The sequence below is a fragment of the Eleutherodactylus coqui genome, chromosome 8, assembly GCF_035609145.1.
Source record: "Eleutherodactylus coqui strain aEleCoq1 chromosome 8, aEleCoq1.hap1, whole genome shotgun sequence".
NCBI lineage: Eukaryota > Metazoa > Chordata > Amphibia > Anura > Eleutherodactylidae > Eleutherodactylus > Eleutherodactylus coqui.
This window is the reverse complement of record NC_089844.1, coordinates 23,024,494-23,049,030: the sequence shown is the minus strand read 5'-3', so window position 1 is coordinate 23,049,030 and position 24,537 is coordinate 23,024,494. Positions and strand designations below refer to the sequence as shown.

The 24,537-nt window shown below is 49.6% G+C and overlaps 1 protein-coding gene across 1 annotated transcript in view; it reads right to left on the bottom strand.

Annotated features, from left to right (window-relative positions):
• Positions 1-22,054, bottom strand: part of ZNF148 (zinc finger protein 148) — a 31,346-nt gene extending 9,292 nt beyond the window's left edge. The window contains exons 1-6 of the mRNA XM_066575292.1: positions 21,959-22,054; positions 5,705-6,001; positions 4,417-4,539; positions 4,209-4,332; positions 1,749-1,832; positions 908-1,026 (exon numbers count right to left, since the gene is read on the bottom strand). Coding sequence (XP_066431389.1) covers positions 908-1,026; positions 1,749-1,832; positions 4,209-4,332; positions 4,417-4,539; positions 5,705-5,986 — 732 coding nt within the window. The 5' untranslated portion in view covers positions 5,987-6,001; positions 21,959-22,054. The remainder of the gene's footprint in view (positions 1-907; positions 1,027-1,748; positions 1,833-4,208; positions 4,333-4,416; positions 4,540-5,704; positions 6,002-21,958) is intronic.
• Positions 22,055-24,537: the final 2,483 nt, after the last annotated feature.

The window sequence follows — 24,537 nt, the reverse complement described above, 5'->3', positions numbered from 1 at the left end:
TTACACGCCTGGAGGGAGCACTAGTACGATTACACGCCTGGAGGGAGCACTAGTACGATTACACGCCTGGAGGGAGCACTAGTACGATTACACGCCTGGAGGGAGCACTAGTACGATTACACGCCTGGAGGGAGCACTAGTACGATTACACGCCTGGAGGGAGCACTAGTACGATTACACGCCTGGAGGGAGCACTAGTACGATTACACGCCTGGAGGGAGCACTAGTACGATTACACGCCTGGAGGGAGCACTAGTACGATTACACGCCTGGAGGGAGCACTAGTACGATTACACGCCTGGAGGGAGCACTAGTACGATTACACGCCTGGAGGGAGCACTAGTAGGATTACACGCCTGGAGGGAGCACTAGTAGGATTACACGCCTGGAGGGAGCACTAGTACGATTACACGCCTGGAGGGAGCACTAGTACGATTACACGCCTGGAGGGAGCACTAGTAGGATTACACACCTGGAGGGAGCACTAGTATGATTACACACCTGGAGGGAGCACTAGTAGGATTACACACCTGGAGGGAGCACTAGTATGATTACACACCTACAGGCAGTACTGCTATGGATACACACCTGGAGGGAGCACTAGTATGATTACACACCTGGAGGGAGCACTAGTATGATTACACACCTGGAGGGAGCACTAGTACGATTACACACCTGGAGGGAGCACTAGTACGATTACACACCTGGAGGGAGCACTAGTACGATTACACACCTGGAGGGAGCACTAGTATGATTACACACCTGGAGGGAGCACTAGTATGATTACACACCTGGAGGGAGCACTAGTATGATTACACACCTGGAGGGAGCACTAGTAGGATTACACACCTACAGGCAGTACTGCTATGGATACACACCTACAGGCAGTATTGATATGGATACACACCTGGAGGCAGTATTCACACTGGTATGGTTTCTCTCCGCTGTGGGTCCTCTTGTGTCTTTCCATGTGGTATTTCTGAATAAAGCGCATCCCACATTCATCACAATGGAAAGGTTTTTCTCCTGTAAAATACACTTCTCATTAGGGCTTACACAGGCGTTATATCGCCAGCGTATTAAACACGTATTTTTCACGCATGTAATAAACGGTGCTAAAAGCCCATTGATTTCTCTTGGGCCACTCACACCCGCGTTTTTGCTGTGTACTGCATATTTTATGCGTGTAATACATGGGGCACATATGCCCGTGTGAGTGAGCCCTTATTCTCATTAGTTTCTTCTGTCTACGAACATTATATAAACATCTGAATGATAGAAGTGCTGTTTATTTCTGCACAGTGGAGCTCACTACAAGGCTGAGGTCACAGGAGACGCTTTCCCAGCAGACATCTCTTGGCTTTGCCGCAGAGAAAAAACTTGAGATCTCCACGGGATAAGCGCAGCTTCAAAACCCGTGGCACTTAGCAGACGGCGCTCCCATAGAGAGGAGTGAGGCTGCAACAGGAAAAAAAAATTAGACATGCTGCGTCTCGGGAACCCGCACCGCAGCACCAGCTAATGCCAGCTTTGCCGCGACGGATTGTCCGCCCCGTGTGGAAGAGACTTTTGACAGCGGCAGGCGAATTTGCTGCAGGGAAATTCCACAGCAAATTCACCCTGTGTAATCCCAGCCTAAAGACAGTGACAATCAGTGGTAAGCAAAACATGGGATGGTCCGGCCCTGGTAATGGGGGAGGGTGGCATGGGGTAAATAAGTATTGAGAGGAGCAAATAACATGACTCACCCGTGTGGATCTTCTCATGTCTCTGCAGCAGGTACTTCTGAATGAAGCGCATATCACATTGACTGCACTGAAACGGCTTCTCACCTGCAACATAACATCAGACTGTCGGTTATACAAACATGACATAACATGTCGCAAGTCTGTAATAATGTTGGCACAAGCCTAGTGAATAGCTAGCCTCATCCCTTAGATGCACCCATTTTAATTGCCCACTTAGAAGTAACACAATTCACTTAATTATTTTTCTAACCCGTTTTACACCACCTAATGTGCCTCTGGCTGCATCACCCATGTACAAGGCATACCAGGGCCTAGAACATTGGCATATTGCTTTGCTTTAATTTGCTTTTACTGATATTGACTATTTAGACAATTTGTTATGTTTGCATTACACCAGTGAAAAAAGCTCAAGAGGACATTTACTGAGACTGTCGCAGGAACCAAGTGGTGTGCCAGCCTGTGAGAGGAGCACAGAGTGCGCCATACACCTCAAAACAACAGACTACTGTTGAGGAATATGGAGCATACTTCTAAGCAACACCGGGCTCTCCCACCCTTGGTAGAAAAAGTAAATAGTAAATCTCACTTATTTGTGTCAGCAGCGCGGGAGCTTCATAAATTCTGTAAGATGGAACAACTCTAACTCCCCCCACTGTTACATGTACTGTATTTTTCGGACTACACGGGCCTGTTCACATGGGGCAGATTTACTGCAGAATGTCTGCATCGTTTGGCAGAATTCATCCCCTCATTGAGAAGAGGTGAATTCTGCAGTGTAAATGGCGATAAAATTGACATGCTGCAGATTTACATTCTGCACCACATATCATTTTCCGCACGGGTTTCGTGCGGATTTTTCTGCAGCATGTGGACAAGATTTTAAAAATGTCATCCACTTTGCTGCTGCTGTAAATGTTGTGGATTTTCTGTGCGGACAGCCCGATATCTTTTCTGTTTTGGCTTCACTGAATTCCCACAGGCACAGCGCTTTAATATTCCATCGGCACACGGATGAGGGATTGTTTTTAGCAGTATGATTTGCATGCTTCATAGCATCATTTTGGAGCGCGTATACAGGATTAAAAATTGCATTGGGTGAAAGGGAATATGCCACAGTTTTTGGTTGTTTTTTTTTAAATATAATTTACTGTGCAGTATTAAAGTGACCCTCCAGTTTTGAGACAAAATCCTATCCTGGGGCAGGAGGGGTATATTACCTGCAGTTGTTTTTCTGTTCCAGGCTTCGCTTTTGGCCATCCAAGATGGCTGCATCAATTTTCTAACTATCTCCGATGCCCCCCCGCTGTTGCAGTGGGACGCCGGCTGTGACTGACAGCCGGCTCCCGCTGCGGGATAGCGCGGGATCATATGTGATCCCGCGCTATCTCCAGGACGTAAGTTTACGTCCTGTTGCGGGAAGTACCAGGCTGCCAGGACGTAAACTTACGCCCTGCAGCAGGAAGGGGTTAAATCAGTTTTCAGGCCTCATGTCCCCGGGAAAGGAGGGACCTGCTGCGGGATTCTGCATGGAGAATCCGTGTGGGCCCGAAATTCCTAGTGGACATGAGGCCTAACACTACCAGTGCACTGTAGAGATTGCGTAGGTCACCTTGGACGGCCAAAAACAGGACCTGAAACCAGCATATTAGAGGAGGGCAGAGAAGAATGAATGCAGGTAATATCCCCCTTCCAGAATTTTGTCCCTAAACTAGTGTCACTTTAATGACATAACAACTTTATTCTGTATAGTCAGTACGACGGCAATTATTGTATTTGTATTGTCCCACTAGTGACGTTGACCTTGTGATGTCTTGACTGCTGATAACACTCTGTTTTACTTTTGTATCGCAATGCATTAGACCTCTCACAGGGCCTAGTGGATGTACTAAGATGGCAGGGATGTTGGCTGCCATAATACCCAATCAACCCTCCTTCCCCTCATGATCATGTCACAGGTCTGTTGATGTGGTGACAGAGAGAACCTGTCTAACCACTCGGTTGTTACTCACTATGGGCGCTTTTACCCAAGCGGAATTATTCCGCAAGAGGCACTGAAAGACACTTCCGCACCAAAATTAAGCTGTAGACACGCGGGTATTGGAGCACAATTCGGTAGCTGCAGATTAAGATGCGTCTTTCGGTGTGTCTTGTAGAATAATTCCGCCCCGTGTGAAAGCATCCCATCAGAGTTATCTCTAATCCTGGTCATTGCAATATATAGCTGGCACCTGCTGCCAACGACATGGGCAAAGCTCCTGAGCTTGCACTACTAAAATGACATAGATTTACAGCAGTTTATGCTAAGCGTATAAGTACAGTGTTGTAAATATATATGTTTGATGGCACCAAGGGTTTGATTTCTGCAGGGGACATGAAGACCCACTGGCTGCTCCCCCCGGAGATAACAACTGATCACAAGGGGTGCAGTGTGAGCAGTACACGTATGCAGACACCTGTTACCTGTGTGGATGAAGACGTGTCTCTGCAAGTGATAGTTGGTTCTGAAGGCTGCGTTGCAGTGCTCGCACACGTGACATTTTGGGATCTTCAGACCCAGTGAGCCGTCCTCATTAATAGTGAGGATCTGAAATGCATTTAATAGTCTATTATAACATACAGCGCACAGTTGGATACCGCATGTACCCTGTACACCGCACTCTGTTTTTACCTTGGCCGGGGATCTTTGCTTCCTCTTTTTCTTCTTCTGGAGGTCGACCGGCTCTGGGAGCTGCTTGTCCGTCAGCTGAGACTCCATATCTTCTGTGAATTTGATCTCTTGTTTGACGTGAACCTGTTGTGATTACACAGTGATTACCAGTGAGGAAGCAGACGTATCTATAAGACGCTGCACTCCAGTCCGTATAACTCTAAAAACACCACAAAACCCATTAATAAGGCAGTAAAAGTCGATAAAGAACTTTCTCTGATATCAACGTAATTATTAGCTTAATTATTTACACATAACGGCCTGCGTGTCTCTGCTCTTCGTACCCTGGCCGTTGCTATATAATGGCAGTTACCCCGCTACCAATCAATGGCGAGCACCATGAAGTTCCAATACCGGCCAGTGCTGCTGCAGAACCTCATACTGCATACTCAAGCTGTTGCAGATCATATTACAGAACCTCATAATACACACCTCACCTGCTGCAGAACCTCATAATGCACAGCTCAGCTGCTTTATAGCCCCATACTACATGCCACAACCTCTGTAGAATATCACTATACACACTACAGCTGCTGCAGAACATAATAAAAGCCTCAACTGCTGCACAGCCTTCTACATAAACTGCTACAGAACTTCACAATACACATCTCAGCTGCTGCAAAACATCATATTACACACCTCACCTGCTGCAGAACCTCACAATACACACCTCAGCTGCTGCAGAACTTTATCATACATACCTCAGCTGCTGCAGAAACTCATACTAAACACTTCAGCTGCCCCAGCATCCGATGACGTACACCTTAGCTGCTGCAGAACATCACAATACACACCTCAGCTGCTGCAGAACCTCATGATACACACCTCAGCTGCTGCAGAACCTCATGATACATCAGCTGCTGTAGAACTTCACCATCCACATCTCAGCTGCTGCAGAAAATCATAATATATACCTCATAATATATCAAGGTGCTACAGAAGATCAAAATACACTCCTCAGCTGCTGCAGAACCTCTCCACACACCAAAGCTACTACAGAACCTCTAAATACAAGCCCCAGCTTATGTAAGAGTATATAACACATCATCTGCTGCAGAACCTCAAATTTCAAACCCCAGCTGATGTAAGAGTAACATATCAGCTGCTGCAGAACCTCTACACACACTTTAGCTGCTGCAGATCATCATAATACAAACCTCAGCTTCAGTAGAACATGGAAATACAAACTTTCTCCCACAAATAACACAATTCTTATTTATACGATGTGTAGATATGGCCCGGCACTGACCGTGTACTGGAATCCTGGGGGCAGCAATCTCTCCTGGGGGTCCACGTCTTCCTCGTCATTCTTCACCGTTTCCTCCTGTACCATGAGCTCATCTTGTGACATCATCTCCTCACGTCCTGACAAAGGTGCGCCCTCCACGCCAAGGCTGAGGTCTGTCCGTGACAGAGCGGTGGAGGGGGGCTGCTCAGCTTCCCCTATTGCTAAAAGACCCCTGCAAGGAGACTGCAGGACGCTCGTGTGGCCGCATCTGAGAAAACCATCGATGCTGTTGTCAATGTTCATAGTTCACACAGAGGCCTGGAAGAAAAACGTGGACAAGGGATTATCAGAGATGGTGAAGTACTGAAGTCAGCGTGTGCACAGCAATGCTCTACCGCGGACAACAGCGGTCTGAGAGACTTCTCCATCGTCCTCAAGTTCTACGGTAGACCCGGACTGTCAGCCAAGAGTCTGTGGATCTGACCTGCATGTCAGACTATCAGGATTTATCGACTACAAAGTTCCCACTTGTAACAACCCCCTGAATTAAGTATAATGCATGAACCCGGCCGACTACGGCAAACGTATAATCTCCCTCTATACCCAACTATAGATGGTGCTCATATACCACATAGTGATGATGAGGTTTATTCACTCGTTAGATGCTACTGGTGGCTGACACCAGCGATATAATCTATATGTATATCCATGCTGCATCCGTATGCGTTTCGTGTGTTTGTTCTTCACTTCCACGTATCATCTGTTTTTATTTCTGAGAGCCCCACTGACTCTAATCGGTCCGTGTGCAGCCCGTCCAACACGGACAGCCCCAGGGACCCTTGTGTAGCGCAGAGTGTTAAGGCAGCAGAATGCAGTCCTCAGCTCTCGCTCACGACCTGAATGTTGCAGGTTCAATCCCCACGTGCTTCAGGTAGCCTACTCAAGGCCTTCTGTCCATCTGAGGTTGGTAAAGTGAGCACCCAGCTTGGAGGTGCTCATTTTATAAATAAATTACCTGCAGAATGAGTTGGCGCTAAACAAAGATTTTTTTTTTTTTAAACCAGGTGCATCATAAATGTGATCAGCGGGAAACAGGCTCCAGAGATCACAAGAACAACCCGGGGAGGGGGGCCAGGTCTGCGTGACCACTGCGCTCCGAGGTACGGATTAAACTGCATCAAAAACCACACATGAAAAACATGCAAGGTTCACGCCATTGTGATGTGGTTTTTCAATGGGATTGTTGCTTTTACCACAACAAGATTGACAATTGTAGCAGATCGCAGTAAACCTGTGCCGGGTTTTCAGGTGCGGTTTTGATGCGGTATTTAATCACACTTCTAACCCTCTGCTTAATGCAGCCGGGGGCCAGTTTCGGACGAGCGTATGGTTATATGTCCGTAATACAGATCGATATTACGGGCATGTTCCACATGACATTACAACCCTAAGTCAGCAGTATTCGCCTCTGGATATTTTACTTTCTACTGGGCGAATACTAATCAGCATTTGCGCAATTAAAAAGTATAGCAATACAGCGGCAAATATGAAAAAAATAAAAAGTGCCGCGTTGTTGTCTTTAAAAATGGCCATAAAAATGGATAGATTTTCATAAGCCCCATATTACAGTACGCAAAACACGGACTACATACGGAGCTGAAGTACGCTCGTCTGAGAGCGGCCTGAGGCTACATTCACGCAGGAGAATCTCGCCGCGTTGTGTGTGTTTCGAGACGTAGAAAACTTGCACGAATATGAACTCTATGTTCCATCTCTGGGCGTTCCCTCAGAAAGCCTCGCCCGTTGTTTTCAATGGACCTTTAACCCTTTGCAATCCAATTTTTAATTCTGGGTTTCCTAGGGGATTTTCTCTTTCTGCCATTATACAACAGCACCATCTGCTGGCTAGAGCCAGTACTGTGGTATGGGACATGCTGGAGAGGCCCCCAACAACAGAGCGGCCAGTAATATACAGTAAGAAAACCCTGTTGGACGTCTTCCGACATCGGAGCTGTACAGCCTTCAATCAGAATGTCTTTAGATGTCAGACAGTGGATTGGAGAGGGTTAAAGACATCACATGACACTCGCACGCCGTGCGATGTGCATGCGAGTGTGATGTTTTCCATTGAAATCAATGGGAAACACTTCTGATACTTTGACGTGCATGAAACACGCGCCGGAGGATCGCCATTTCACAGAAGCGATGCGGGGCGTTTTTTAAAATAAAACACGCCTCGTATCCACATGAAAAACGCATGTTAGCAAGCGAATTTCTCAGCCCTATATCGCGCTTGCCCGTGTGAGTCTGGCCTTAATGTGAACTTGTCCGGTTATTTCTGAGGTCTCTGAGAGCAAGATAGGATAGAGGGGGAGAAGCGGAGCTCTATGATATACCAGTATACACTGAACGGCCCCTTTATTAGACCCCTGGCCCTCTCACAATTGGGGCTTCCCTGTATGAAAATTCTTCCCGTGACCCTGGAGTGCAGCATAAAATCACGTGACAAGTTCACCGTGGATCAGTTACATGTAAATCCACATTAGATGGGAAAATCCAGGGATCTGAGCGACTTCCAACGGTGCCGGGTCAGCGGTGCTAGACTAGCTGGGGCCGGGATGTCACTGCCAACTGCGGGGGGTTTTCTCATGTAACGGTGTGGAGAATATACAGAGAATGGCGCGATCAAGAAAAACATCCAGCAGAAGGAGATCCTGTGGATAAACTGCTCATCACTGAAAGGGGTCGGAGGAGAATGTCAAGAATCGTTCTGACCAACAGGCTGCACAGTCAGGAGCAGCTGAATACAACGCTGGCGCTCCAACCAACACATCCAAATGCAAAACTCACTGTTCTATGGCAGAGATGGGCTATACCAGCAGACGACCAGTTTCAGCCCCATTGTTTCTCAAGCCGCTCTCACACAGCCCGCTTTTTACCGTGACTAGCCAAGATAAACGCTTCCACTGATTTCAATGGGGCCTCGCAGACTAGACCTTGGCGTTTCTAATGCTGTTTATTCTCTCATGATGATAAAACGCCATCCAGGATAGGATCAAAACGTCGCATTTTATCATCATGGGAGAATAAAAAGTTTTTTTTACTTGATTTACACCTGGGATGCTGCCATACTTCTTCAATTTCCTGATATCCATTACGGAAGTGGTCTAATCCGTGTTTGGCTGGTGCATTCACTACAAGGACCAGCCACAGGTGTGCGATTATTTATTTGTGCTGCTAGCAACTTGCTTTAGGCTTTCTAACGCTGACTGCTCTATTTTTGTGCGTTTTAGAATTTTTAATGCACCTCATCACCCACTACAATGATGGGGCGCATTTAAAAATGATGTAAAGTGCGTTCTAAAGCGCTGCGTGAAACTGCGGTAAAACGCAGCAGTATCAGACGTGGTGTTTTGGTAATGCATGTCTGAGAGCGGCCTTAGAGAAACAGAAAGGTAAAAGAGCGCAAAAGTCAGATAACTGAGCAGTGGGAAGACGTGGTCTGGTCAGATGAATCCAGAGTTGCTGCACCGTGCTGATTGGAAGGTAAGCATATGGTACAAGCAGCATGAATCTGATGAGGTGCAGTCATAGAATCCTAGACTGGTAGAGCTAGAAAGGACCTCCGGGGTCATCGGGTCCGACCCCCTGCTCAGTGCAGGATCACTAAATCATCCCAGACCAGATATCTGTCCAGCCTTTGTTTGAACACTTCCATTGAAGGAGAACTCTCCACTTCCCGTGGTAACCTGTTCCACTCATTGATCACCCTCACTGTCTAATATCTAATCTGTGTCCCCTCCCTTTCAGTTTCATCCCATTGCGTCTTTCCTTGTGCAGATGAGAATAGGGCTGATCCCTCTGCAGTGTGACAGCCCTTCAGATATTTGTAGACAGCTATTAAGTCTCCTCTCAGCCTTCTCTTCTGCAAGCTAAACATTCCAGATCCTTTAACCGTTCCTCATAGGACATGATTTGCAGACCGCTCATGATCATGGTAACTCTTCAGTGACGGTGTGAGCCGTACGCTATACAGAGGAATCTGTATATAGGATGCTATAAGCAGAGCGCTTTACTGAAGAGGCCAGAAAAAGTTATTACTAAAAGCCAAACCTACAATACTCTGCAGAACTTCTGCATCAATTATGTGTTGAGAATTTGTTTTCATTTTGTTTTCAATGAATAAAACAATATATGTATATAGTTTGGTTCATAACTTTGTGTACATTTCAGATTTTAATTATTTTAACCCATTAGTGCAACAGGATGTATATGTACATTCTGGGTGCATGAGTTTTGTATGGAGCAGGATCAGGAGTAAAGCCTGGTTCCTACACGGCGGGTGTAGGCAGGCATTGAAGGCTGACACACAGCCACGATCAGCGTTCATGCCGATCACAGATGTTAACTCTTTAAACGCCGCCATCGATCCTGTCTGTCATTTAAATGCCCTGGTCGATGTTCGAGAATCCTGCATGCCCCCCCTCCCCCAAGGTCTGCCTATTGAGACAGGCTTGCCTTAACAAGCCAGTAGAAATACGATATACTTCAACAGTGAACTATTGCAGTATATGGTATAAGTGATCAAATGATTACAAATGCAAGTTCCATATGGGGACTAAAATGAATGGGGTTTTTTTGTTTTTTTTTAATTATTGTAAAAAATAAAAATTGAACATTAAAAAAACCCTTTTACTGTATTTATAGTAAACAAAAATCTCAAATCATATCTCACATCACTGCATCCATAAAGTATTGCACGGTTATCCCTTACGGTGAACAAAAAAAAAAAAATGGAAGTTGGAGTTGTGAAAAACACACAACTCTAGAACTGCACTTTTTGATCCCCGTCTCCAAGAAAATAAAAAAAAAAATTTAAAAAAAAAAGTTTTATTTAAAATGGTACAGATAGAAACCGCAGGTCATCCCACGAAAAATGAGCCTTCACAATGGGCGGAATGTGCGCCATGAAAAGTCAACAGACACCTGCTAAGATGCCATGTTAAAAAAAAACTGACAAAGATAAATCATTTCAGATTTACTTCCATCTTCAGTGTGAACCGTTATTTGTACAATCTTATGGAAAAAAACAAAACAACTGTGTTCGTGCGGATGGGATTCAGGTCTCCGGTCTGGTTGGGCCATGCCAACACTCTGATGTTCTCTGGTGAAGCCATCGTTGTCTTGCTGAGAGGTGAAATTCCTCTTCATCTTCAGCTTTTTAGCCGAGGCTTGAAGGCTTTGTGCCAAGATAGACTGATATTTGGAACGGTCCATAATTCCCTCCACCTTGATGCAGGTTTTGGCAAAACATACCCGGGGTTGGATGGCTTTTCTTTGTTAGTAAAGGCTTCCGCTCTGCCCCTTCCCCTCTCCACAGCCCAGACACATGAAGAGTACAGGAGATGGTTGTCACATGACTACATAACCAGGACTTGCCAGAAACTCCTGCAGCTCCTTTAATGTTGCTGTCGGCCTCTTGGCCTCCAGGACCAATTTTCTTCTGGTCTTGTCATCATTTTTTGAAAGACGTCCAGTTTTTGGTAATTTCACAGCTGTGCTAAGTTTAATCGCTGCTTGATGAGGTCTTCACTGTGTTCCACGGTACATGTAATGTGTTGGAGAGGTTTTTGTCTCCTTCTCCTGACACCTTCCAACAATCAGATCCCTTTGCTGTTCTGTAAGCTCTTTACTGACCAACTAACAAAATGTCAGGACAATCCTCCAGTCGGAATGTTACTGTTCCATAGAATAAAGTTAGCATGTAATTTCTGCAGCAGTGTGTAGACCGTAAAACAAGACACCCACCAAAGATGCCAAAATTGCATTTTCTTTCCATTTCACTAATCAGAGAAATTTGTAAAAGGTTTTTCTGTACATTTCATGGTAAATTAAATACTACCACTGAAGAACACAACTCGGCCCACAAAAAACACACAAGCCCTCGGGCAGCTACGATGATGGAAAAATAAGAGTTATTTTTTTAAATTAAAGGAGAAGAAAGCAAAAATGAAAAAAAAAAAGACCACATACGTAAGGGGTTAAATATCTATTAACCCATTAAGGACCAAGTGTGGTAAATATATGGCACTTGGTCCTGGGCTTTAATCCCCGCCGATAGTAGAAGTATGGCGCAGGATTATAGCTCCTGCTTCTGCAGTCAAGCAGGAACAGGTCAGGTCCTCAGCTGTCAGACACAGCAGAGGACCCGAAGGAGAAGGGGGAAGCAGTTTTTAACTGCTTCTGACTTCTCTTTTCATGGCTACATAGCGTTCATTGCTTCTTCCACTATGCCACCCAGCGATCACATGACCTCTGGGTGCCCCCTGTTAGAGCAGAGCTGCAGGGTCCTAGCAGTCTCTGCTCAGCTCTGCCAGTGAGTGTTATTACTAGTTGCTATGGATGCCCCAACTACAGTAGAAAAGTCCAATATAAAAAAAATAAACTACAGAGTGAATGATCCCCAGTGGTCTTATCATGGGACATAGATTGTACAAAAAAAAAAAGCTACAAAAATAAGTAAAAAACAAAATTACAGAATTAAATTAAAATATATACATAAAAAAAACTTGACCCACTGCTGACGCCAACATAAATCCTCGCCATATTTGTCCTGTAACCCGAAACGTCTGAAACTAAATGAAGAACTCTTTGCCATACTTTAAGTGTAAATGTGCTAATTAAAAAAAACGCAATTTCCAAAAAAAATAAAAACATTTTTCAGCTCTTTACCCACAATAAAACTAAAAAGTGAGACAAAGTCAGTGAAAAAAGATACTGAAAAATAGCCCTATATGCCATAGGAAAATAAAAACACCGCAAAAATTATTTTGGTAGTTGAAGGAAAAAAAATAGGGCAGTAAAACCACCACATGGGTAAACCCCCCCCCAAAGTGTCTGGTCCTTTGGGACCACAACAGGCAGGGTCCGTAAAACTAAAACACAAGCCGCTAATATGTCTTTGGTAAGAACTTAGTGGAGTGCTCTTAGGGGCGGGACTTATGAAACTGTTGCTGTAGTTGCCCATAGCAACCAATCACAGCGCAGCTTTCATTTTACAACAGCCGAATAAAAAAAAAACAAACACTCATGCAGGCTTCCCCTTAGGCTGGATTCAGACGAACGTATATCGGCTGGGTTTTCACGCCCAGCCGATATACGTTGTCTCTCTCTGCAGGGGGGGAGGCTGGAAGAGCCGGGAGCAGTGCTCTGAGCTCCCGCCCCTCTCTGCCTCCTCTCCTCCCCTCTGCACTATTTGCAATGAGGAGAGGCGGGATGGGGGCAGGGCTAATTCTCGACACTTGGCCCCGCCCCACCTCCTTTCATTGCAAATAGTGCAGAGGGGCAGAGAGGGGGTGGAGAGGAGGCAGGAGCTCAGTTCCTGCTCCTGGCTCTTCCATCCCCCCCCCCCCCCCCCCGCAGATGAGGACACCGTATATGAAAACCGAGCCGATATACGGTCGTCTGAATCCACCCTTAGGGCCTGACTGCACTGTCTTTGCACCATGCATACCATGGATAGAGTGCAGATGTGTCTGGACCCGAATGCAAAGCATTATATGCGCGTATGCTGCTCTGAGTTCAGGTTGAGACCTGCTGTCAGGCCGGAACACACTTTTGCACTCTGTATGTAAACCGGATGGTGCAGAGGACCGTGTATCTGGGCCCTTAGATGGAATCAGCCACAAACACTGCCCAGCTTGTACTGTGGAGCAAAATGACATTCAAGTTTTGTTTGGGTGAGCAAAGGTACCGCATTGCTGCCCTCCACCATGAAGGCATATAGCTTAAAGGAGATGTCCCGCGCCGAAACGGGTTTTTTTTTTTTTAAACCCCCCCCCCGTTCGGCGCGAGACAACCCCGATGCAGGGGTTAAAAAAACCACCCGCACAGCGCTTACCTGAATCCCGGCGGTCCGGTGACTTCAATACTTACCGCTGAAGATGGCCGCCGGGATCTTCTACCTTCGTGGACCGCAGCTCTTCTGTGCGGTCCACTGCCGATTCCAGCCTCCTGATTGGCTGGAATCGGCACGTGACGGGGCGGAGCTACACGGAGCCGCTCTCTGGCACGAGCGGCTCCATAGAAGAAAGCAGAAGACCCGGACTGCGCAAGCGCGGCTAATTTGGCCATCGGAGGGCGAAAATTAGTCGGCACCATGGAGACGAGGACGCTAGCAACGGAGCAGGTAAGTATAAAACTTTTTATAACTTCTGTATGGCTCATAATTAATGCACAATGTACATTACAAAGTGCATTAATATGGCCATACAGAAGTGTATAGACCCACTTGCTGCCTCGGGACAACCCCTTTAAGGAGACATCAAATAGGGAAGGGTGCAACCAGTGTATGGTTATTAGCACCATCCTGAGACCTAAAACTCTGGGAATCTGATCACGTGCGGTCCGGTCACCCCAGGCGCTCATCAACAACAGAAGGGAAGGTTTTGAAAGCTGGACGCTGACATCGCCTGAACCGTCGAGTGGAGCGAATCCTGCGGATTGAGCTACAGTTCACTGCAGATTGCTCAAAGCTGAAATGTGTGGGTGTAAAGCCAAAAAGAAACCGTTGCTAGCAAAAGTTGAAGTGAAATGAAGGTTGGCTTGGGCGAAGGAACGCGGCCATGAATCTCTCCAAAAATGGGGAACAGTACTTTCTTTTAATGAGGAGTCAACTTTCAGAATTGGGTAAAATTCTGGATGTATCGACATTGGGATACTAAGGTGAAGAGTTCATGACACAGGGCGCAATCCCTACGGGAAAGCACTCTTGGTCCTGTATGGCTACAAACGGCGTTGGAAGGATGATGACTGGCTCGAAATACTGCAACGTATTAACCCCTTCATGGCCACAATACACCTTTTTACTGACCTCCCTAAGGAACTTTAAACCTCCACATATATCTTTTCAAGGCGGCGGCTTGACTGACTACTGACAGCCAGGCTCCTGCTCTAACAGCCAGGAACGGAGAAACCTCAAATCCTGGCAGTTTAGCCCTTAACATGCCACAGATAAGAAAGTAGCACAAGCAGCATGTAAGCAGATGACGGAGGGGGCTCTTTCTGTCCCCCATCAGCACCTTGCAGTGCGATCAAAGTACCAATGGTTTCCCATGGCAGTTGGAAGTCTGACTCCATGTTCTGCCCCCTCCCATTGTAAATCGTGGCGAGGGGCGGGAGTTCAGAGCACTGCTCCCAGCTCGGCCCACCTCCTCCCCCTGCAGAGAGGGACGGCGTATATCGGCCGTGCGTGAATACCTGACCGATATACGGACATCGGAATGAGCACTTAGATTGCGGCCATGCAGAGTCAGTTGTTTTTATTTAAAAATAGGTTTTTATTGTTTAAAATTAGTAAAAAAAAAATCTCTATAAACTTTGTACCGCAGTAATCGTGACGATCCAGATAAGAAAGTTATTTTGACTGAACGGTGAAGACTGTGAAAACAGAACCCCAAAAAATAAATAGCAAAATTTCCGGATGTTTTTTCCATCCTCCCTCGGCCCAACCAAAAACACGTAATAAAAGCTTTACAATACATTATATGTCCCTCAGAGTGGTGCCGTAAAAAAATACAAATCGTCAAAAACAAAAAAAAACTTCACATGGCTATGGCATCAAATTATAGCCCTTGTGAAGAAAATCACAAAATAGTCCGGTCACACAGGCGTTAAAGAAATAAATGTGATTAGGCGCCCAAGATTTGTTTCCCAATGAGGACTTCATCTTGAAGGACAATAATGCTCCCCGCCGTCAGTGCAAACTCGAGAAGCAGCGGTACCGGAGGAGTGCCATCCAGCGCCGGAGGAGTGCCATCCAGCGCCGGAGGAGTGCCATCCAGTAGATGGGTTGGCCCGGCTCAGTCACCAGATTTACATCTGATTGAGAACTTAAGGCAAAAAAGGATCCACTAAAACATCCAGAAGACGTCCCACTGAGGCCTCCCGGCACACTACAGTATTCAGAGCCATGGGCCTCCCATCTTAGTTCACATAGCACACCGCCCCATTATAATCTATTATATGGACCAATGGTAAGCATGAAATGTATGTCAATGTGCTGCCTCCGAATACATCAGCACAACGACTGTCCAAGCAGGACACGGATCCTAAACACACGGGTAAAGCTGGGCTAGAGGGGGTAAGGGGGGCATGGGAACGTCTTGGTTTCACAGTAAAGGCGACAGCAACACAACCAGTGAACTGGAGAGGTTTTACCAGGAAGAACCGGCAGAAATCTCCGTGTGTAGATGTGCGAATACAGACCCCCAGAGAAGAAGGAGGGTCCACAGAGTACGGACTGTCACAGGGTGAAGACTTAAAGTCCATTTAGACACAACGATTATCGCTCAAAATTCGTTTAGGTGATCAAAAGTGAGCGAGGGTTTAGCTTTAAAGACAATCGTTTAAACTTAACGATTATCGTTGGAAAACAGACGGCGCGGCCCGGAATTGCAGTCGTTCTTTTATCGTCGTGTAGCGTTTACATTTAACGATAGTTTGTGTAAATGTACGCCCCAAACGATGAACCCCTCCCCCCAAATCGTTAAATGACTCAATGATTTTCATTTGAACCAAACGATAAGCGAACTGCCAAACGATGGATTTTAAGCGGACTAAAAGACAACGATGAACGAATTACTAATGAAAAGTGCCCGACGGCCGCGGTTTACACGTAACGATTATCGCTCACTTTAGACACTTTTAACAAATTTTGAGCGATAATCGTTGCATCTAAATGAGCCTTAACGCACAATGAAGGTTTACATGTTTTTCCTCTCTTGATTGTTTGTTACAGTAATAAATATTTTGCTCCTTCAGGGCGGCTGACATGTTGTGCGGATCAAATGGTACAAACGTAACAATCCATTGTAATTCCGGGTCAGCAACGCCATCGTTAGGGACAGCGAGGAGATCCCAGGTTGTAGGGCAACAAAACACGAAACATATCAAGAGGGTGTGCATACTTGTACAGGGCACTGTAGGTTTAGATGATGCCAACACACTCCTCTCCACTGCTCCGTTTCATAGACACACTTCTCATAGTTACATTGACACACTTCCCCCCTCCGTTATATGGACACACTTCGCATAGTTATATGGACACTCCCACCCCCCTCCATTATACGGACACACTTCTCCGCCTCCCCCCCTCTTCCATTATACGGACGCACTTCTCTTCCCCCCATTCCTCCGTTATACGGACACACTTCTCCCCCCCTCCGTTGTTCGGACACACTTCTCCCCCCCTCCGTTGTTCGGACACACTTCTCCCCCCCTCCGTTGTTCGGACACACTTCTCCCCCCCCTCCTCCGTTATACGGACACACTTCTCCCCCCCCTCCTCCGTTATACGGACACACTTCTCCCCCCCTCCTCCGTTATACGGACACACTTCTCCCCCCCTCCTCCGTTATACGGACACACTTCTCCCCCCCCTCCTCCGTTATACGGACACACTTCTCCCCCCCCTCCTCCGTTATACGGACACACTTCTCCCCCCCCCTCCTCCGTTATACGGACACACTTCTCTCTCTCTCTCCCCCCTCCTCCGATATACGGGCACACTTCTCTCTCTCTCTCCCCCCTCCTCCGATATACGGGCACACTTCTCTCTCTCTCTCCCCCCTCCTCCGATATACGGGCACACTTCTCTCTCTCTCTCCCCCCTCCTCCGATATACGGGCACACTTCTCTCTCTCTCTCTCCCCCCTCCTCCGATATACGGGCACACTTCTCTCTCTCTCTCCCCCCTCCTCCGATATACGGACACACTTCTCCCCCCCCTCCTCCGTTATACGGACACACTTCTCCCCCCCCTCCTCCGTTATACGGACACACTTCTCCCCCCCCCCCTCCTCCGTTATACGGACACACTTCTCCCCCCCCTCCTCCGTTATACGGACACACTTCTCCCCCCCTCCTCCGTTATACGGACACACTTCTCCCCCCCTCCTCCGTTATACGGGCACACTTCTCCCCCCCTCCTCCGTTATATGGACACACTTCTCCCCCCCTCCTCCGTTATATGGACACACTTCTCCCCCCCTCCTCCGTTATATGGACACACTTCTCCCCCCCTCCTCCGTTATATGGACACACTTCTCCCCCCCTCCTCCGTTATATGGACACACTTCTCCCCCCCTCCTCCGTTATATGGACACACTTCTCCCCCCCTCCTCCGTTATATGGACACACTTCTCCCCCCCTCCTCCGTTATATGGACACACTTCTCCCCCCTCCTCCGTTATATGGACACACTTCTCCCCCCTCCTCCGTTATATGGACACACTTCTCTCCCCCCCCTCCTCCGTTATATGGACACACTTCTCCCCCCTCCTCCGTTATATAGACACACTTCTCCCCCCCTCCTCCGTTATATTGACACACTTCTCCCCCCCTCCTCCGTTATATTGACACACTTCTCCCCCCCTCCTCCGTTATATGGACACACTTCTCCCCCCCTCCTCCGTTATATGGACACACTTCTCCCCCCCTCCTCCGTTATATGGACACACTTCTCCCCCCTCCTCCGTTATATTGACACTTCTCCCCCTCCCTCTTCCGTTATAGTGACACTTCTCCCCCTCCCTCTTCCGTTATAGTGACACTTCTCCCCCTCCCTCCTCCGTTATATGGACACACTTCTCCCCCTCCCTCCTCCGTTATATGGACACACTTCTCCCCTCCCCCTCCGTTATACGGACACACTTCTCCCCTCCCCCTCCGTTATACGGACACACTTCTCTCCCCCCCCCCCCCTTCCTCTATTATATGGGCACACTTCTCCCCCCCCCTCCTCCGATATATGGGCACGCTTCTCTCACCGCCCCCTCCTCCAGTATATGAGCACACTTCTCCCCCCCCTCCTCTGATATATGGGTACACTTCTCTCCCCCCCCCTCCTCTAATATATGGGCACACTTCTCTCCCCCCCCTCCTCCGATATATGGGCACACTTCTCTCCCCCCCCCCCTCCGATATATCGGCACACTTCTCTCCCCCCCCTCATCCGATATATGGGCACACTTCTCTCCCCCCCCCTCCGATATATGGGCACACTTCTCTCCCCCCCCCCTCCTCCAATATATATGGGCACACTTCTCTCTCCCCCCCTCCTCCGATATATACGGGCACACTTCTCTCTCTCTCTCCCCCCTCCTCCGATATACGGGCACACTTCTCTCTCTCTCTCCCCCCTCCTCCGATATACGGGCACACTTCTCTCTCTCTCTCCCCCCTCCTCCGATATACGGGCACACTTCTCTCTCTCTCTCCCCCCTCCTCCGATATACGGGCACACTTCTCTCTCTCTCTCCCCCCTCCTCCGATATACGGGCACACTTCTCTCTCTCTCTCCCCCCTCCTCCGATATACGGGCACACTTCTCTCTCTCTCTCCCCCCTCCTCCGATATATGGGCACACTTCTCCCCCCCCCCCATCTCCGATATATGGGCACACTTCTCCCCCCCCCCATCTCCGATATATGGGCACACTTCTCCCCCCCCCCCCATCTCCGATATATGGGCACACTTCTCCCCCCCTCCTCCGATATATGGGCACACTTCTCCCCCCCCCTCCTCCGATATATGGGCACACTTCTCTCTCCCCCCCTCCTCCGATATACGGGCACACTTCTCTCCCCCCCCCTCCTCCGATATACGGGCACACTTCTCTCTCCCCCCCTCCTCCGATATACGGGCACACTTCTCCCCCCCCCCCCTCCTCCGATATATGGGCACACTTCTCCCCCCCCCTCCTCCGATATATGGGCACACTTCTCCCCCCCCCCCCTCCGATATATGGGCACACTTCTCCCCCCCCCCTCCGATATATGGGCACACTTCTCTACCCCCCCGCCCCCTTCCGATATATGGGCACACTTCTCTACCCCCCCCCCCTTCCGATATATGGGCACACTTCTCCCCCCCCCCCACATCTCCGATATATGGGCACACTTCTCCCCCCCCCCATCTCCGATATATGGGCACACTTCTCCCCCCCCTCCGATATATGGGCACACTTCTCCCTCCCCTCCTCCGATATATGGGCACACTTCTCCCCCCCCTCCTCCGATATATGGGCACACTTCTCCCCCCCCCTCCTCCGATATATGGGCACACTTCTCCCCCCCCCCCATCTCCGATATATGGGCACACTTCTCCCCCCCCCCATCTCCGATATATGGGCACACTTCTCCCCCCCATCTCCGATATATGGGCACACTTCCCCCCCTCCTCCGATATATGGGCACACTTCTCCCCCCCCCCTCCTCCGATATATGGGCACACTTCTCCCCCCCCCCTCCTCCGATATATGGGCACACTTCTCCCCCCCCCTCCTCCGATATATGGGCACACTTCTCCCCTCCCTCCTCCGATATATGGGCACACTTCTCCCCTCCCTCCTCCGATATATGGGCACACTTCTCCCCTCCCTCCTCCGATATATGGGCACACTTCTCCCCCCCCCCCCCCATCTCCGATATATGGGCACACTTCTCCCCCCCCCCCCCCTCCTCCGATATATGGGCACACTTCTCCCCCCCCCCTCCTCCGATATATGGGCCCACTTCCCCCCCCCCCCTCCTCCGATATATGGGCACATTTCTCCAGTACCCTCCTCCAATATATGGGCACACTTCCCCCCCCTCCTCCGATATATGGGCACACTTCTCCCCCCCCCTCCTCCGATATATGGGCACACTTCTCCCCCCCCCCTCCTCCGATATATGGGCACACTTCTCCCCCCCCATCCTCCGATATATGGGCACACTTCTCCCCCCCCCCATCTCCGATATATGGGCACACTTCTCCCCCCCCCCCCCTCCTCCGATATATGGGCACACTTCTCCCCCCCCATCCTCCGATATATGGGCACACTTCTCCCCCCCCCCCCATCCTCCGATATATGGGCACACTTCTCCCCCCCCCCATCCTCCGATATATGGGCACACTTCTCCCCCCCCCCCCCATCTCCGATATATGGGCACACTTCTCCCCCCCCCCTCCTCCGATATATGGGCCCACTTCTCCCCCCCCCCCTCCTCCGATATATGGGCCCACTTCCCCCCCCCCTCCTCCGATATATGGGCACATTTCTCCAGTACCCTCCTCCAATATATGGGCACACTTCCCCCCCCTCCTCCGATATATGGGCACACTTCTCCCCCCCCCCTCCTCCGATATATGGGCACACTTCTCCCCCCCCCTCCTCCGATATATGGGCACACTTCTCCCCCCCCATCCTCCGATATATGGGCACACTTCTCCCCCCCCCCATCTCCGATATATGGGCACACTTCTCCCCCCCCCCCCTCCTCCGATATATGGGCACACTTCTCCCCCCCCATCCTCCGATATATGGGCACACTTCTCCCCCCCCCCCCCATCCTCCGATATATGGGCACACTTCTCCCCCCCCCCCATCCTCCGATATATGGGCACACTTCTCCCCCCCCCCCCCATCTCCGATATATGGGCACACTTCTCCCCCCCCCCCTCCTCCGATATATGGGCCCACTTCTCCCCCCCCCCCCTCCTCCGATATATGGGCCCACTTCCCCCCCCCCTCCTCCGATATATGGGCACATTTCTCCAGTACCCTCCTCCAATATATGGGCACACTTCCCCCCCCTCCTCCGATATATGGGCACACTTCTCCCCCCCCCCCATCCTCCGATATATGGGCACACTTCTCCCCCCCCCCCCCCCCCCCCATCTCCGATATATGGGCACACTTCTCCCCCCCCCCTCCTCTGATATATGGGCACACTTCTCTCCCCCTCCTCCTCCGATATATGGGCACACTTCTCTCCCCTCCTCCTCCGATATATGGGCACACTTCTCTCCCCTCCTCCTCCGATATATGGGCACACTTCTCTCCCCCCTCCTCCGATATATGGGCACACTTCTCTCCCCCCTCCTCCGTTATATGGACGCACTTCTCTCCCCCCTCCTCCGTTATATGGACGCACTTCTCTCCCCCGTTATATGGTCACCCTTCTATATGACACTCCTCCCCTCTCCCTGTTACATGGCCCCTCCTCCCCCCGGGCTCTCCTCCGTTAGATGGCCCCTCCTCCCCCCGTTACATGGTCCCTCCTCCCTCCGGGCTCTCCTCCGTTACATGGCCCCTCCTCCGCCCCGGGCTCTCCTCTCCCGGTGGTCGGGGCCTGTTCCTTCCTCTGACGTCTGGAGTTTCCCGAGTTCCCCCCTCCGGCTGCGGCCTCTCCGCCCCCCGAGCGGCGCTCCTGAATCCTCTCCAGCACTCACCCGCATCCCCCCCAGGTCCCGGACTCCGGGCCGGTCCAACCGGTGTCAGCGGCGACTTCTTCCTCCTCCCCCACCGGAACCGGAACCGGAGACTGGGCGGCCCCGCGCAAGGCATGGCGGGAGGAGGAAGGGCGGGGGCGGCTGGATGTATACGACACGGATTTATCTTATAGCCGCATACAGTAGTTTGCGCCGTACATTACACGGCACCGTGAGGGGAACCTCTGAGGACCGAGCCTGGCGGGAATCACCCCACGGGAGCGCGAGCTGACAGCAGCCAGTCACAGAGCGGCTTCCATCTTTCTCTCGCAATTTATAAGATGGAAGCAGTGAGCTGATTGGCTGCAACGGTGACGCCCCCCGCCGTGCCTGAGGGGACTGCACATATGAGGGGGCAGCACATATATATAAAGGCCTGAGGGGACTGCACATATGAGGGGGCGCACATATATAAGGGCCTGAGGGGACTGCACATATATAAAGGGCTGAGGGGACCACACATATATAAAGGCCTTAAGGGGTCGCACATTTATAGGGGGCCTGAGGGAACAGCACATATATAAAGGCCTGAACCTGAGGGGGCCGCACATATATAAAGGCCTGAGGGGGCTTCACATATGTAAGGGCCTGAGGGGGCCGCATGTACATAAAGGCCTGAGGGGGCCGCACATATATAAAGGCCTGAGGGGACTGCACATATGTAAAGGTCTGAGGGGACTGCACATATGTAAAGGCCTGAGGGGGCCGCATGTACATAAAGGCCTGAGGGGGTCGCACATATATAAAGGCCTGAGGGGACCGCATGTACATAAAGGCCTGAGGGGACCGCATGTACATAAAGGCCTGAGGGGGTCGCATGTACATAAAGGCCTGAGGGGACCGCACATATATAAAGGCCTTAGGCGGCTGACTGGAAAATCGGCCGCTTTTTGTATTCGTTATGAAACAATGGCCGCCTGTTAGGGTTGTGGGGTTCTGCATGGATTGTGCCTGTTAATGAGCTGCTCTTGTCTAATATAAGAAATCTAGTGGAACCACTCAGAACGTTCACACCGTTCCCACAGGGGTCTAGCGTGACGGCGGGGTGTAGCCGCCAGCGCACGCCATTGGTTCAGACACGGCGGTCATTGTATCACGGCTTTCATTTTTACAGAGTTAGAAAAACAACAGCTCTGGCCAGCGTTAGTCCAGCGTCTCCGATACGGCGGTGATTGGCGCAGCGTCCTTCAAAGCCTCTATCATATGGCGGTCAGGACAAAACGAGCGGCGCCACAACCACTGGAGTGTTCTGCACACCCTGTGCGAGATTTGTGAAGGAAACAACGGAGCGCTTTGTCTGCGCCAATCTGTAGTGGATGGACCATTTTTAAAAAGTGTTGGAACCTAGAAGTTGCGCCCGTTTTTAATTTCGCAGTTTGTGTATAACGTGCGCTAAATACACACTGCTCCCAAAAAACAATTTAGGATCACATAAGCATCCCTTTCGTTCAAACGAACATATATCCGCCACATAGTACGCAATTTTTGCAATACGCAGTGAATAGAACTCCTTGATTTTAGTAGGTTTGTTCGCATGAGTGTATATTTTCGGGGAAAACACACGGTATGTCGTATCTTGGTGCGCATTACACAACAGCCATTCAATGGGCGTGCGTACATATGCGCCAAAAACACAGGACACCTAGCTATTCGCTGCGTATTTACGCTAAAATGCAATTTTGTGCGTGCAAATATGCAGTGATGTGCGTACATAAAAACATGCCGAAGCCGGCGAAATACGCAGCTGTAGGCGATTTTCAGTTGCGTAAATACGCAGCGTATTTTCGCAGCCGAAATGCGCTTATGCCCGTGTGAATTGGCCCTGCCCCCGACTCACTTCCATTTCAGGGATAGCAGTTAGTCCAATTAGGAAGCAGACGGGATTGCGAATAAATTTCACCCACTTTGGGGCAAATGGCAACAAGAGCAGCAAGACACCCCAAAAGGGGACTAGAGGCGGTTCCTCTCTCTTTCCTGATTCTTCTCTAGTTCTACGTTCCTTGTCACTACTGATACACGAGGCGCCATCTGCTGCCCAATCAGGTTGTACGGGTAGTCCTCTCCTCCGGGATGGCACATCCATACGCACCGGAGCAAGAAGGTTTGCTAAGTCTCTCATCACAAGAGCAGATAGCAGGAGACAAGAAAGAGAGAAAAGAAAGAAAAGTAAAGGGGGATGTGGGGTACGGTCTTCCTTCCTTCCCTTATGTCTTGGTTGGTTGTGTATGAACAGTTCAAAGTGTGCCATCGGCCAGCCAAGTGTTAAAAGATGGTGATCCTTTAAAATCTATCCAGGTGATCCAGATATCACTTGTGGGTGCTCGCGACCCGTCAGGCTCTTGGTCTGAGCTCCTGAGCTCCTCCATGTGTTTAATGTATTCCACAGCCTTTACCCATGTCAGCCTCCGGATCTCCCCTCCTTGTCTCCAATACTGCGATATGATTAGGCGTGTAGCCACTATGAAGTGCCTTAAGAGCCCTTTTTTGATTTGGGATATAGCTCCTGGCAGCATGGAAAGGAGGGCACTCTCAGGAGTCAA